This window comes from Gymnoscopelus braueri (assembly GCF_963280865.1).
Source record: "Gymnoscopelus braueri genome assembly, chromosome: 11".
Taxonomy (NCBI): domain Eukaryota; kingdom Metazoa; phylum Chordata; class Actinopteri; order Myctophiformes; family Myctophidae; genus Gymnoscopelus; species Gymnoscopelus braueri.
The window spans coordinates 28,149,179-28,163,015 of NC_137613.1; the positions used below are offsets into that span (position 1 = coordinate 28,149,179).

Here is a 13,837-nt window from a genome sequence, read left to right on the forward strand (position 1 = left end):
TTTAAGTACATTTTGTACCAATACTTTGTAGTTTTACTGAAGTCAATTTTGAATTCCGGACTTTTACTTGTAACAGAGTATTTCTACCATTGCAGTATTGATTTAAGTTAAAAAAAATGTGAGTACCACTGGCTTGGTCCTGTTGGCGGGTCGCAGCGCGCGCGCGGCTGCAAGTGCCATTGCCGCTGCATCGCGGCTTCGGGACGTAACCTCGCGTCACGTCACCACCAGGCATGAAAGCCTGGTTTCTATTCCGAGTTTTAAGCAAGTAGTAGTTTAAGAGCCCGCCTACTCTAAAAACTGTATCCGGTCATTTCCAAGCACACACATGCATAGACAGACGCAGTCTATTTCCGTATCCGCTGGTTCTCTGTGGCCCGGATACGTAACCTAACAGAAGGTAACCGATCCTAGTCTGGCGGGGCGCGGCGCGCGGTGACTCGCGCGGCCGCGCACGCTGCGCAGAGCATGATGGGATTCATGGAAGTATAAACTCGTATTGGCAGTTGATCGTGTGTGCTTTGAGAAACTTGCATTATTTACGGCAAATCTCTCATTTAAATCACGTTAAACTGATTCACGCGAACATTGTTTGAAGCGCTTATAGGCCAGAAGGAGTTTATAAAGATCCTTAGATCCTTATTTATTTAAGGAGACGCGAGACCAGTGCGCGAGGCAAGTCTGCCGTGAATTATTGGCTCTTCTCGCGGAGTTTCCTCGTCCAGCTCCTTCAAAACGACGCGGCAAAGAATTTGACTGAAATAACTAATAAATAACTAAACAAAAAGAAAGAGAAAAACACCGCAGCTTTTAATTAAGCATGACGACGAGCTTTGAAGAGCGCGTCTGCGAGGAGGTGCGCAAATACCGGCACCTGTATGACAGGTAGGGCTGTCTGTCACCATTATTACATTTTACATGAAGATTAATAGTTACTCAAATAATTACGATTAACGATTTAATTGTGTGTTTGTTTGGCATTGAACATTGGAACATATGAATACAATTTTAATTTCTATAACTCGTAATACAAAATTGCACATGGCAGATATGACAAATAACTGAAATATACAAAGAAACTATTCACATATTTATATTTAATAATTGTATACATTGCAAAATTGCAGAAATAGCTGATCTGCTATTTCTGCTTTTTTAATATTTGAAAATGTGTGAACATTTTTCAAAGTGGAAACGATTATGACGATTATGCAAAAATAATTGCGATTATCTCAAATAATTGCAATTATACGATTATGTAATAATTGTGACAGGCCTAATGACAGGTCCGTGCGCGACTACACGGACGGCCAGATGGCGAACAACTCGTGGAAGGAGATCGCACAGACGCTCGAGGAGAGCGACGAGAAGCACGTGCGCAAAACGTGGAAGAGCATGAGGGACCGCTACGTGAAGGCCAAGAGGAAAGGTCGCCATGGAGACCACCGTGGGAGGGGCAAGTGGATACTGACATCACTGTCCTGGCTCAATAACTACGTGAAACACGGAGAAACGGATGGCAACTGCGTTAAAGAGATGGTGGGTTAATAACGTGTGTGTACATTACAAGTGTCCAATCGTTCACTCTCTTGAGTTACAATAAACCTTGATGGGACTCCAAGCCCTGGCCCCCCAAACACACACACACGCACGCACATGCACGCACGCACATGCACACACACACACACACACACGCACGCACGCACACGCACACGCACACGCACACGCACACGCACACACACACACAGCATTTCTAATTCTAGGACGCACAGACGCTCGAATGGCGCAGCCCATATAGGAGCCACTCTGTAAAAATAAAAAACAAACAAATCCAAATTCATATAATAACGTTCTTCCCTAATACATTATTTTTAAATTATCGGCAGGTTTGGTCCATTTAATCATGAAATATCCAATAAATCCATTGAATAAAGTTGTGTTAAATGTCAAAAGCAGCCATCACTACAGAGCCTACACTGTAAAATCCTGTTCATTTATCCATTTATAACTAAGAGTGTTATTACATGTTATTTAGTGTTGTGTATGTACATTTGGTTCTATTTGAATTGCACTCTCTCAATCTCAGAGTTTACTGAGGATTTTACTGTATAGTGTGTAGCCATTGTTACTGTGGGAAACTGATTGAAACTGGTGAATTTATGCAAGCGATTTAGGCTTAATTTAGGCTTAATTGTCATTAACAGTAGAACATATGGCTAATATGAGCTGTGTTCTTGTTCTTTGTTTTTATGGTGTTCACTTTAGGTGGAGGAGCGAGACTCATCTGCTGAACTACCATCGACACCTCTTTCCCAGGCGGTGGAAACCCTTGTCCGTCAACTCGGCCCTCCCACCAGTAAAGGGAAGGGGGTGAAAAGAAAAGTGGAACAAGAGTTCGATTACCAAGCGCCTTTAGACCATGATGATCAAGCACTCAGAGCTATTGCAAACAAGTCTCTCGATGAGGACGAACATTTTGTGCTGAGTTTAGTTCCTGCACTTAAACGTTTAGCCCCTTATAAAAAAGCAAATGTGAAAATAGAGATTATGAGAATGATTACACAGGCAGAGTTTGAGGATTATCATCAGGATTAGCCTTTTTTTCTGTCCATACAGGCTAATTAATTAACATCTAAATAACAGTTATTTAAACTATGTAAATATTGTATTGTGCTATTTTTTGTACTTTTCTATTTCTGATGATTGTAAAGAGTAGCACATTGGTAAGCAAATGTATAACTTTAATCCAGATAGAAAGATGATTCGATTAAACTATTTTTTAATTCTCAGGCTCCTTGCCAGTTCCTAACAAGGCAAGGTATACAAGATAATGGGGGAAGGAAGAGGGGGGCAGGTGATGACTTAAACTGTCAAATGGTTATAACTAGATACTGAAGGTATTTGAAGATTAGATCTACACATTTAAGTGATTATTGTTCACAGAGTTTCTGTGTCATTTTAGATTGTAGCTATATTTTAACCACTTTAAATTTTATTTTACGTTTGTCAGAAAAGTGTTAGGATTTAGAAGATATTTTTTAGAATCGGCTTCAGGTCTTAATGAGTTAAATGAAATTGAGTGGCCCTTAAGAGCCTTTTTGTGTCCTCAGAGGTGGATGGTAGCCTCTCAATTTGTCCAGTTGAGGATTAGAAGTATGTGGTATAAATTCAGCCAGTGCTTCCTTCAGTGCATGGTTCCTGCCAACCTGCCTGATGTTGTGAATCTTGTGGCCGTTGGCCCTGTATAATGTCTACAAGATGTTGATCATCTGCTGTAAGCACATAGGGCATGGGTCCTTCAGCTCCTGGAGGAGGTCTTTCAGATACTGTTATGAGTTCCATGCCATCACGATGAATACCTGGCCAAATGGTCAAGCAGTTAGTGTAACTTCATCACTGTTTTTATTATTTGCGGTTTGCGCCAACTAGCCTGGCATGGCTAGATATTGCGTACATATTCGTCTGGAACTTCGGTGTGGAAGATTCATTTCTAAGGGGCGGTTACAAACAGATTCCAACATCTTGAGCCTGTACTGTGTCCCCTGCGGTGCATCCACATCAGCCAGTAGGACAATACAGACCCTTATAATTGTGGAAGGTGCAGAGACTATTGCCATGGGGCTTGGATGGTAATGCCTTATTTATACTAAAATAGCAGATCTACAAGCTCATGTGTCACAATGTGACGCATTGTGAGCTTGTAGATCTGCTACAACTTGGTACAAATTACGCAGGCATAACTGCCTGATTTGACAATCGAGCCAACAATTAGTTTTTTATTCACGTTATCCATACCCATCTCAACCAATTCGGTAGTTATTGAAGTAATCTGGTATGGCCTTATATTCCACTCTTCAAGAAAATGGCATGTGCTGTCCAATCATCCAGACAGGTCCAGAATGTCAAAGCCCACCACCTTCAAGAATCCCGCTCAGTAGCTATAGAAGCAATTGTCTTGTGTGAAGTCTGGAAGCTACAACATGGGCCAGGTGTTACAAGACAGCTAAACAAAAGGCCCTGGGTCATTTGGGACATTGATATGGTTAGCCACTCTGAGAGCTTGAACAATTTGATTCTGAATACTACTTTTCCACAGTTTTCCTGTAGGCCGTTACACATGGCATGCACATATAACACAGTTAGTTATGGTAACCATGGTCCATTCTCACTATCTGTGTTTATGCTGTTTTTACCATAATTTACCCTTGAAAATAGCGTAATCCACCTGCCATTATTTCAGTCAGGATGCAAAAAAAAAGCAGAAAAGGTTCTCATGTTAGTGTGGTAACTAATTACTAATTTCAGTGTTAAAAAATGGAATGTTCATACAAAACATTTTATAGTCCTTGCTTAATGCAACTAAAACCATAATTCAAGTCACAATCACATTTTTAAAGTTAAGGAAAATACTGTAGATGGGGCATTCAATTTGTTTTATGCATTTAATCCAAAATACACAGATATAACATTTTAGGAAAGAAATACAAAACAATTGTGACTTCTCTTAACAGTCCCAAGCCATTTTCTTTTGTATCTTGCTGCGTTGTCACAGAACAACTCTGACGGGAAATCTCTGGATTCAGTCAATTTGATAAAATCAACTCATCCAGGATAATATTCGGTCAATGTGAAATTATTGCTCATTCTTTCTTTCTCCCTCCCCTGTGCTCCTATTATGTGTGAGACTTCTGTCGCTTCCAGAACCTCTTGACTTCACTGTGTCCCTGCGGTGACACCACCATCACCCTGTTATGAACATTCTGCCACACCAGACAACCCAGGCCCTGGGGAACAGAAAGGTCAATAGATCAATTATTTGTACACAAACATTGAGACTGTGTGTGCATACAGGTTGCATGCAAGCGATTCCCAAACCAGTTGTTGTGAGGAGTGCTCTTTTTGGTTCACGCCTGAGCGAGCCGCTAGGAGAGAAAGTGCCTGCACCATGAAGCTGATGGCCTTGAGCATCTCATCGAATCACATCGATTGGGGCTGGGTTTTTGAAGACGACAGTATTGGGAATCGCTTACACATGACAGAAACCAAAGAGTATATTAAAGGAGAGGTCACATTACATGTTCTAAGCCTGCTTACTACACATTGGGGCAGCCGTAGCTGAGTGGGTAGAGGTGCCACCAGGGAAAAAGTTTGCTACGGTTCGCATCCTGGCCCTGGTGTATGTGTCCCTGAACAAGACACTTAACCCCTAACTGCTCCCTGTGTGCTGTACTAATAGTGCTCACTACTTCTAGTAGTTATATGATGGGTAAATGCAGTGGACAAAAAAAGTAGTGGGGACCAAATTAATATTATTAATTAATTATTGGGAGGCAAACTGAAGCCAAAAGTTTCATGTAATGCATTTTTTACACACAACTTCTTGTCCATCACTTCCTATGAGCAGACGGGTTCTTTTGCAACCTGCATGAGCGGGCATGCCTGCATTGCATTATGTCAGAGTGGATATGGTCTGATAAGGGGTCTGTAGGTTAATTGAGCAGCTGCAACATGTATAGTTCATGTTCCATGCGGAAAAGTATTGTGCGACATGTCATGTCACTTGCCATGGCCCATGACACATTTTCAAGTTAACAGTTTAGTTGCCACTAAACTGCCACATCACTTTTTGAAGTAGGCATAAGAGTGAATCCACTGAATTAGGCAAAAGGTCACATGAATTTCACATATGTTTTTATCCATACAAGTTGTTAAGGATTGGGATTTATGATGTGATTCAATGGGCAAAGTGAGCACCACATAAAGGTTATGTTTGAAAAGGTTGGAAAAGATGAAACCAAGGGCTAGTTAGGAGGAACACGTTTCAGACAAAAAGCATTGGTTTAACATCTGGTTTATCCTATATTAAAATTGTCTTAAGGGAGGGCCTATCAGCATGCCCATCATCATCAGGCATCTCCATATATGGGCATAAAAGGGACAAGGACTGACAGATACAGAGATCTACATAGATGAGCATAAAGGGGACAGGACCGACAGATACAGAGATCTCCATATATGGGCATATCAGTCGGATTGGCGGTGCGATGTAGGTGTGAGGGCTGCATAGCGGCACGATCTCTAGATATGAGGGCTGCGTAGCGGCCTGAACCTCTAGTTAAGGATTTAACCACTTAAGCACTATTTACTTTGTAACGTTGTTGTACGATGGTATGATGAAAACATTCTAAAATAGCCCATCTACAAACTCCCAACATGACGCGTTGTGTGCTTGCAGATGTTCTATTTTCACCGTTAAAAATTTATATTATTAATATTGAGAAATTCAGATCCTGTGGTTAGGTAGGACCACTACTGGTTTCCAAGAGGTATTGCATGAAGCTCAAAGTATAATATCTCCCTTGCCCAAACAAGCTTTCCGTCTTTGCTCAGCCGTAGACAGGTTAAGATCTTGGGCAGAACATAAATCTTACAGATTGCAGCTTTACCTGGGGTACAAAATGAAAAAAACAAACCTGTGCTCTGTCCCGCAAAACCTCAAAATCTGCCTGTGAGAGGAACTGGTTATACAGCACTCCTGTGAGAAAACAAACAGGTGAGAGAGGTCAATCAACACAGAAATAAGGCGGTTAAGAAATGAGGTTAAAGGGCAGCGCAACATCAATACACATCCACTCGGTTACACTTTTAGAGCATATCGGAGAGCAAGGGTTACAATTCTGCTGTATTGACTCGAGTGCCGTCTACAGAGAGAGGCCTCCTGTCAGTCATAACCTTGAGGCAGGACAAATGAAGCCCTGAGAAATCAATCAACTCTGCATCTCCCCAAAGCCCACAGAATGCGGGAGGACACGATTTAAGGTTCAGGGTTTATTTTAGTGTGTGTGTGTGTGTGTGTGTGTGTGTGTGTGTGTGTGTGTGTGTGTGTGTGTGTGTGTGTGTGTGTGTGTGTGTGTGTGTGTGTGTGTGTGTGTGTGTGTGTGTGTGTGTGTGTGTATATATACATACACGTTGCTCACCATATTTAATTGCTCATTGCTCTCCATAGTTTATCTTTTATCATAAATTGATACCCTGTCAAGTAGCGATAATAGCAGATCTTGTAGAACTTGTAGATCGGCTAATTTCACTATTCAAATTGTTTTTAGATTTTCATCTATAATGACATGCCCAAAATAGGGATGCAGGATTGAAATAGGTTATGTCTGTCTGTGGGTTGTATAAATATATGACAAAAGAAACACATTAACAAGAGCTTGTGACTAAATAATAACTACATTAGAACAGTGGAACAAAAGTACACACACACACCTTCAGAGAACTGTAGCCGATCTCTCTCCAGCTCCCACAATCGTATCTGATCTGTTATAGTTGGGGGTAGAACTGGGGTCTGTTGGATAAAAAAAAAGAGGGTAAAGACATTGTGACGACAGACGACAGTCGGGTATTGTGTTTACTATAATTAGGGCAGTGTGAAAAGGCCTGTAAATAGAGATGAAAACCAGCACAATCCAAATCATTGACGTACCTGTTTGAGCATAACAGGGTGTGCTCTGGTCCTTAGAAAGTGGATTATCTATGAGAAAAGACGAGATGAGATGCCTGATCAGCTAATCTAATGTTATCTCCACAAGTGGTTCTCAGCCTTTCTAATGCACCTCTCAAACAAACAAAGCAACGCCTGTCCGTGGTTCTGTGCTGCAGTCATAAATATGCAATAGTATTCGCAATTTTTGTCATCTTGACACCAAATAATGAAAAGCAACTAAAGTGAACTTGTAGATCAGCTATTTTCTCCATTCGTCTTATGACCAAGTAAGTAAATAGGGCTTAAGTGTTTAAATACTAGATCATTCCAATAAACCACGGTAATACAAATACCCAGTATTTCACAACAAAAAGGAATTTGTAGACTTGGGAACACAATAACAATGTTGTGCAAATTTGAAAATTAAACGTTTTTGTTTGTCCAGACAAAGTTTTTAACCACTGATCTACAAACAGTAGAGCATTCATAATACCAAGCTGATTGTATACAAAACCGACAATACTATTATTAAAATACGAATGCCTTTTAACACCTGCTTTTGAAGAAACCTCAATCTCTGTAGAAAATTGCATTGCAGTGTAACAGAATCTGACGTTTATTCTAGCCTTGGCCCGCTACATTGCTTTTTCCCTCTTTAAAATGTCTCTTTCTTGGTAATCATGGTTTGCTGTTGAGTGAGGTGACTAAGTACCTGTTGTGCAGTGATGCCATTGGCTATGGCCTGCTGCACCGACTCCCTGGTGACATGAGCCACAACCACGTTAGAGAAGCGGTATAGCATTTCACTAAAAAGAGCAACCAGAGCTATCTGTAGTTCCGAGTCTGTTAGAGGAGACAAATGCATCCAAGTAAAAATCTGACCTTTCCACTGTGGCCACAACAACAACAAAAAAGTACATCTTTCTAAAGTCTAAAAGTCTATCACCATCACGTACCTGTGTACGCATAGATGCGGTAGTTGGTTTCTACCACAATAAAGCCTGTATCTCCAGTCCCCAGGGTGGCACCCATTGAAGCTGAAGCGTTGGTAGTGACTCCTGCAGCCAACGTGATTGCCAGTCTGGTGGGATAGTACCTCCTCGACTTCCTCTGGGGAGAAACGAGTGCATGCAGAGCTGCATTAGAGAGATGAGACGAGGACACAGGGGAGGTGGCGCTTCACTTTCTTTTTTGAAGTGATTCTTTTAGTCTACAGTGTTTTTTGTTCCCTCCTTAACTCCTCACCTTCCTCTGGAAGACAAGGCCAAACTCCCGCAGGTGCTGCAGGAAAGTGAGCAACGACTCGCTCATCCCCTCAACAGAATAATCCTGACACATGAAGCAAGGCACGATCAATAGTGAGAAAAGGAAATGAAAAAACCCAGCATACTATTTTTGGAACTTGATTATGACATTGATTTTGTGGTTGCTTTTGAGAAAGCACATGAGCTACGTTGTGAGAATCAAATATTAGAAACCCAGCTTGCACTCACTCTGCCAAGGGTGGAGAAACTTAGCTGGAATAAAAATGACAGGATCTCAACAAGGTCCATACCTCGTGACTGGAAGATAAAAAATAATAGAACATGGGAATATATTCGTACAAGGTCAAGACAAGGATCCACATGATTAATTGACACTGACTAGAGATTTCAGCTCATTGATAATTGTCTTCGTCAGATCTTCAATTATTTAGTAACTTCTCTGGACGGCTTTCCTGTCGAGTTCATCACTGATTTGAACCACATTGTGTCTTGTAGGATGAAACTGAAAGATATTCTGATGGGTGACAGGGTCTGATAAAATGTGTTACAAGTAGGCAAACTTGAACTAGATATGGCTAGACTGTGTGTCTGTCTGCGAGTGTCTGGAGCTAATCTCACTAACCACTGTACCAATAAGCACCAAACTTTGAATGCACAATGCCAGTAGGACAAAGAAGTACCTACCATTTGAAATATCTAACTTACATTTTATAATGGAAGTCAATCAGGCTCGGAGCGGGCTGAAACTTTGCCCAAATTTAGAGTCATACATGTATGCCATAGACGTCTGACGCCACATGATTGATTTATCACATTATACAAGTTTAAATGTTGAAGAATACACTTAATATAACAGACACCAGATCCTAAAGGATCACAAAATAATAATCCTTAAACTAGAAATTGCTGAGCTTTCAAATGAGTATATCTTCTTCAACTATTTTCAGATTTCAATGTATGTTATCAGTTGAAAGCTTACAATCTGTCGTAATCTATAAAACAAATTGACTGTGCCCTACTTGCTGCACTTTCTATCAGACATGTCAATTTCTGTTGTAATTATCCCAATCCATTTATATTTCTGCTTTGGAGCAAATGAAATAATATGCTGCATAACAATTTAGCAGCACATAATTTGCAGCAAAGTAATTAATAGCCCCAGGTTGTAGTTTGATAGCAGCACACTATTAATTAGTGTGTCCATTTACTGTTTTATGCTATTGCTATCTCTAGATTACACACATCCTCTCTGCAAAAGTGTGACATGTAGACTATGAATTAGTGTGGTGGTGGCGGAGGTGGGGACTACAGACACAGACTACTCCCTTGAATAAAAAAAATCAAATCAATTAAATATTGTAATTATTAGACCGTTACCTCTGCAGTCTTGAGGTACTGAAGGGTGAAATACCAAAGCTGAGAGGCCGTGTCCAGGAGGAGAAACTGAAAACCAGCAGAGGTGATACATGGGGCGTCTCCTGGCTCACTAGGAAAGAGAGGGAAGCTCAATTAACACTTGAACCCTCTTTACTAGTAAACTTGATCGGGGTCGGCTCTGTACTTTGTCCGCTCTTTCTTCCCTCTATACCAAATCTCTTTGCATTGTAGATCGGCTATTTTTGCCAAATGTTCCTAGAGAATAGGATGCTAGGGTTCAAGTGGTTAAACTCACGACAGTAAGGCTTGCCATCAAGAACTGTTCCTCAAGCAAATAATTTGTTCTTGTCGGAAGTTCTCAGAACGTGAGAACTTCATCGCCTGATCGCAATAAAGAAACTGCTGAATTAAAGGAACAAAAATGTTGCATTTGCGTCATTATTTCCACATGCTCTTTTAACTATATTTAACATGGCATCCATATAGAGCACCGAAGTCCTGACGTCACTCGTTCATCCCCAGGTTTGCGGAAGTAATTTCTCTATGGAGAATAACATTGGGTCATCTTAGAATCGTCTCATATAAGAATTGTGGTCCAAAAATAAACACCGCGTGTCGGCGTTATTGTCAGGGAGGAGGTTCTGTATCGTTTATGATAGTCAGTCACTTATATTTGATACAGTCTGTTTCTGGCGAAAATGTAACTAATTCGGCGGAAGTAACATTAGCGTTTTCTCACCGTCAGTTGATGCTTCATATCCATAAGAGTCAACCCGCCGGGGTCATGTGTTTATTTTTGGAACACAGTTCTTATTTGACGCGATATTCAATACGTCTATGGGATTCAGAACGGGGGTGGAAAACTGCAAACCAGGTAGACAAACAAAGGATGTGTAAATGACGTCAGACTTCGGCGGTCTATTCTGGGCATTTATGGCAAAACATAAACATGTTCATAATATTTTCAAAAATAGAGAAAATAGAAGATTGCGAGCTTGTAGATCTTCAATTGTCTCTATTTTAATTGTTAAGTATAAAATAAGTAAGTATATATATAACCTGTTTTGGGCATATTACGTTATTTATATTAAGTATAGGCACTTCATTTCTTAGCATACCGCATTTCATTAATAGGATTTAGCTATTTGTCCTAGCTGCCCTGTGCATTTTTAGTTTACAAAGCCTAATTAAACAATTATTAAACAAATTATGTTCCAATGATCAAGGCCAAAAACACAATTAAATCAATCTTTAAAGGGGTGCCGATGCTCTTAAGGTGCATACCACATATAGGCTCTAATGCCTGACGGCCTTTGCTGTGCCACTCCCCGTTACCTGTCATTCTTCACTGTACTATCCAAATAAAGGCAGAAAAGCCTCAAAGGTATCTTTGCATTGATATTGTACAGTGTAAAGTTCATTTGAAAGAGAACTCGGTTTTCTTTCTGGTCAACTTCTCCCGACAACTCTTACTGTTCACAATAATACATTTTTAATATATATATTCTTTTAATTTTAGGGTTGACACAGGCAGTATATCTGCAGCAAGCCTAGAGGGCTAAAATACAATTGCACAGGGTGAAGTGATCCTGCCAGCACAATGCACAGGTTTAGCCAACTGCAACGCGGACTAGAAGTGAACTGTACACAGACCACCTCCCGGGGAGGTCTCACTACGATTTGTTACAGAGGGGTCCGAGTTATTTTGGAGTGTTCACGTATGCGCAAATAATAGCAGAGTCCACTTAAGAGGCTTAAAGGAACCAAATGTGAAAAAAACAGCTACCTTCTCATGAGGCCTGCTTGTATGAGCAGCTGGGCCAGGTCCTGGCTGACGGCGGCACTTGGAGAGCCCACCATGAAGTGCAGTATCACCTCCCAGCGTTCCATGGCATAGCGGTCCAAACTCTCAACATCACGTGCATGGCGATCAGGGCCCATACTGCTACCCTCATCCGACCACGCTTTGCCTCTGTGCATGTAGAGAGAGCAGTGCACTAACTGTAGAGTTGAAAGTAATTTATACTTACCCGTACAACGGTGCAGGTGCTTGCCGGCAAAGTATAGTTTAGACTGCAGATCATTTTTCTTCATTATTTATTCTTTCCTTCAAAATGCGTGTTGTGAGCTAATGTGTGAACTAACTTACCCCCCAAGCAGCGCTATCCTCAGGTTGTCTTTGAATATTGGGTTTAGAACATGTCCCTGTAGACCACCCTGCATCTGCTGACTGTGCCAGAGTCGTAGACCTGACAGAACTGAGACACACTCATCATGGTCCCTGATGTTGGAAAGGTCAGAGGGAGAGGCATAAATGTTGTTGTTACAGTATACAGTACTACACATTAACAGCAGTGTTGAGCAAGCTACTTTACAAATGTAGCACTCTTATAAAAAAAATTACTGAGCTGCACTAAAAGCTCCCTTTCAAAACAACTAGCTAGCTACAGTGCAAATTAGTAAAAGTAGCTGTAGCTACATTGAAGGTGTGTGATTGAATAAAACATAAAAGTTGATAAAACCGTATAATCGCTAAATGGATGGAGAATTCTGTCTTTGTTGAGATGGACAAACTGCTCTCAAAACTCATCTTTATGTTGATGTGCGACTGAAATGTAGTGATGGAGCTTTTGTCAAGCTACCAGCTACATGGTGGTGGTGGGGGGGGGGGGCAAAGCTACAGTACTTGAAACCTACAGGGAAATGTAATTAATCAAGTACGCTCAAGCTGTCACAGTAACATCAATTGCAATTCTGGTGCTGAAGCTGCAGAATTATTTTCTGCTGCTTGTTATGTCTGACTGTGTACCAGTCACTACCACAAATATAGCTCAAGGATCTGTGGTTATTAGGCTACATGGGAACATGGAAATTGTCCGCTGGCTCAAATGTTACATGTATACAGTAAAATAATCAGTGATAAGGAAGTGGAACCAAATGGACCCGTTAAGGCCCAATTGGGTCGCTTTGGGTAGTTGGCATGACGACTTGAGGTAATAGACTCACTTCTGGCTGTCCTTTTTCACCCACAAAGCCACTGCTGCCTGTGGGAGAGGCTGATCTAAGAACAGCATACGCATCACATAATTCTTTGCCAAGGAGGGCAGCTCCCTAAACAAATCAAAACAGAAATGTGTCATGATGAGCTTTCTGGAGTAATGCAGCTTTGTGACTCAAATATTCACACACAATATCTATAAGACAAGTTAAACCTCTATTGCATGATGTACCCACCTGAAGACAGCCAGACATGTGGCTGGATGGTTGTACAACCTGTCCAGAATCTCTGGAGTCAACTCTTTGAGGTATTCGTGTAGATTCTTGCATTGCAACTGGACACGCAGATTCATTTTCTGTCAACAAAGGATAATGTCACAAGGGTTTATTTTGCTATAAGACTTTCAGTGTCACGGTCACTGTGAAGCCTTTCTTCATTATCGATCAACTGTCGCTAATAGCGACAAAATCACACTAATCTGTAAGGAATGGAACATTATGGAGGACAACGGTATATAAACGCGTTAATAAATTACTTAACACCCGGAGAAAACGAAGTGATTATACCATGATTGCGGAGTTCCTGGCTCAAATGATTATAAACATAAAACAATGCATAAACGCATCCTCTTCTTTTCGGCAAGTTGTCGGTGTTCACGAAGAAGCCATGTTGGTTCAGACACTCACTGTCACATGATCCAGTCACGTGATC

The 13,837-nt window shown here is 41.0% G+C and overlaps 2 protein-coding genes across 2 annotated transcripts; one reads left to right on the plus strand and one right to left on the minus strand.

Annotated features, from left to right (window-relative positions):
- The first annotated feature begins 506 nt into the window (after positions 1-506).
- On the plus strand, positions 507-2,612 carry LOC308095341 (uncharacterized protein). The gene is made up of 3 exons (XM_080442366.1): positions 507-885; positions 1,287-1,539; positions 2,266-2,612. Exons 1-3 carry the CDS (start codon positions 821-823, stop codon positions 2,593-2,595), a joined length of 648 nt encoding a protein of 215 aa, XP_080298492.1. The 5' UTR covers positions 507-820; the 3' UTR covers positions 2,596-2,612.
- Positions 2,613-4,423: 1,811 nt separating this feature from the next.
- Positions 4,424-13,829, minus strand: gtf2h4 (general transcription factor IIH, polypeptide 4). Its single transcript, XM_080442344.1, has 14 exons — positions 13,693-13,829; positions 13,363-13,481; positions 13,135-13,239; positions 12,278-12,409; positions 11,915-12,100; positions 10,129-10,237; positions 8,980-9,048; positions 8,732-8,815; positions 8,443-8,596; positions 8,199-8,329; positions 7,487-7,534; positions 7,270-7,348; positions 6,474-6,535; positions 4,424-4,784 (listed from the first exon to the last, which is right to left on the minus strand). The coding sequence occupies exons 1-14, from the start codon at positions 13,693-13,695 to the stop codon at positions 4,674-4,676; spliced, it is 1,392 nt and encodes a 463-aa protein (XP_080298470.1). The 5' UTR covers positions 13,696-13,829; the 3' UTR covers positions 4,424-4,673.
- Between the last annotated feature and the right edge of the window lie 8 nt (positions 13,830-13,837).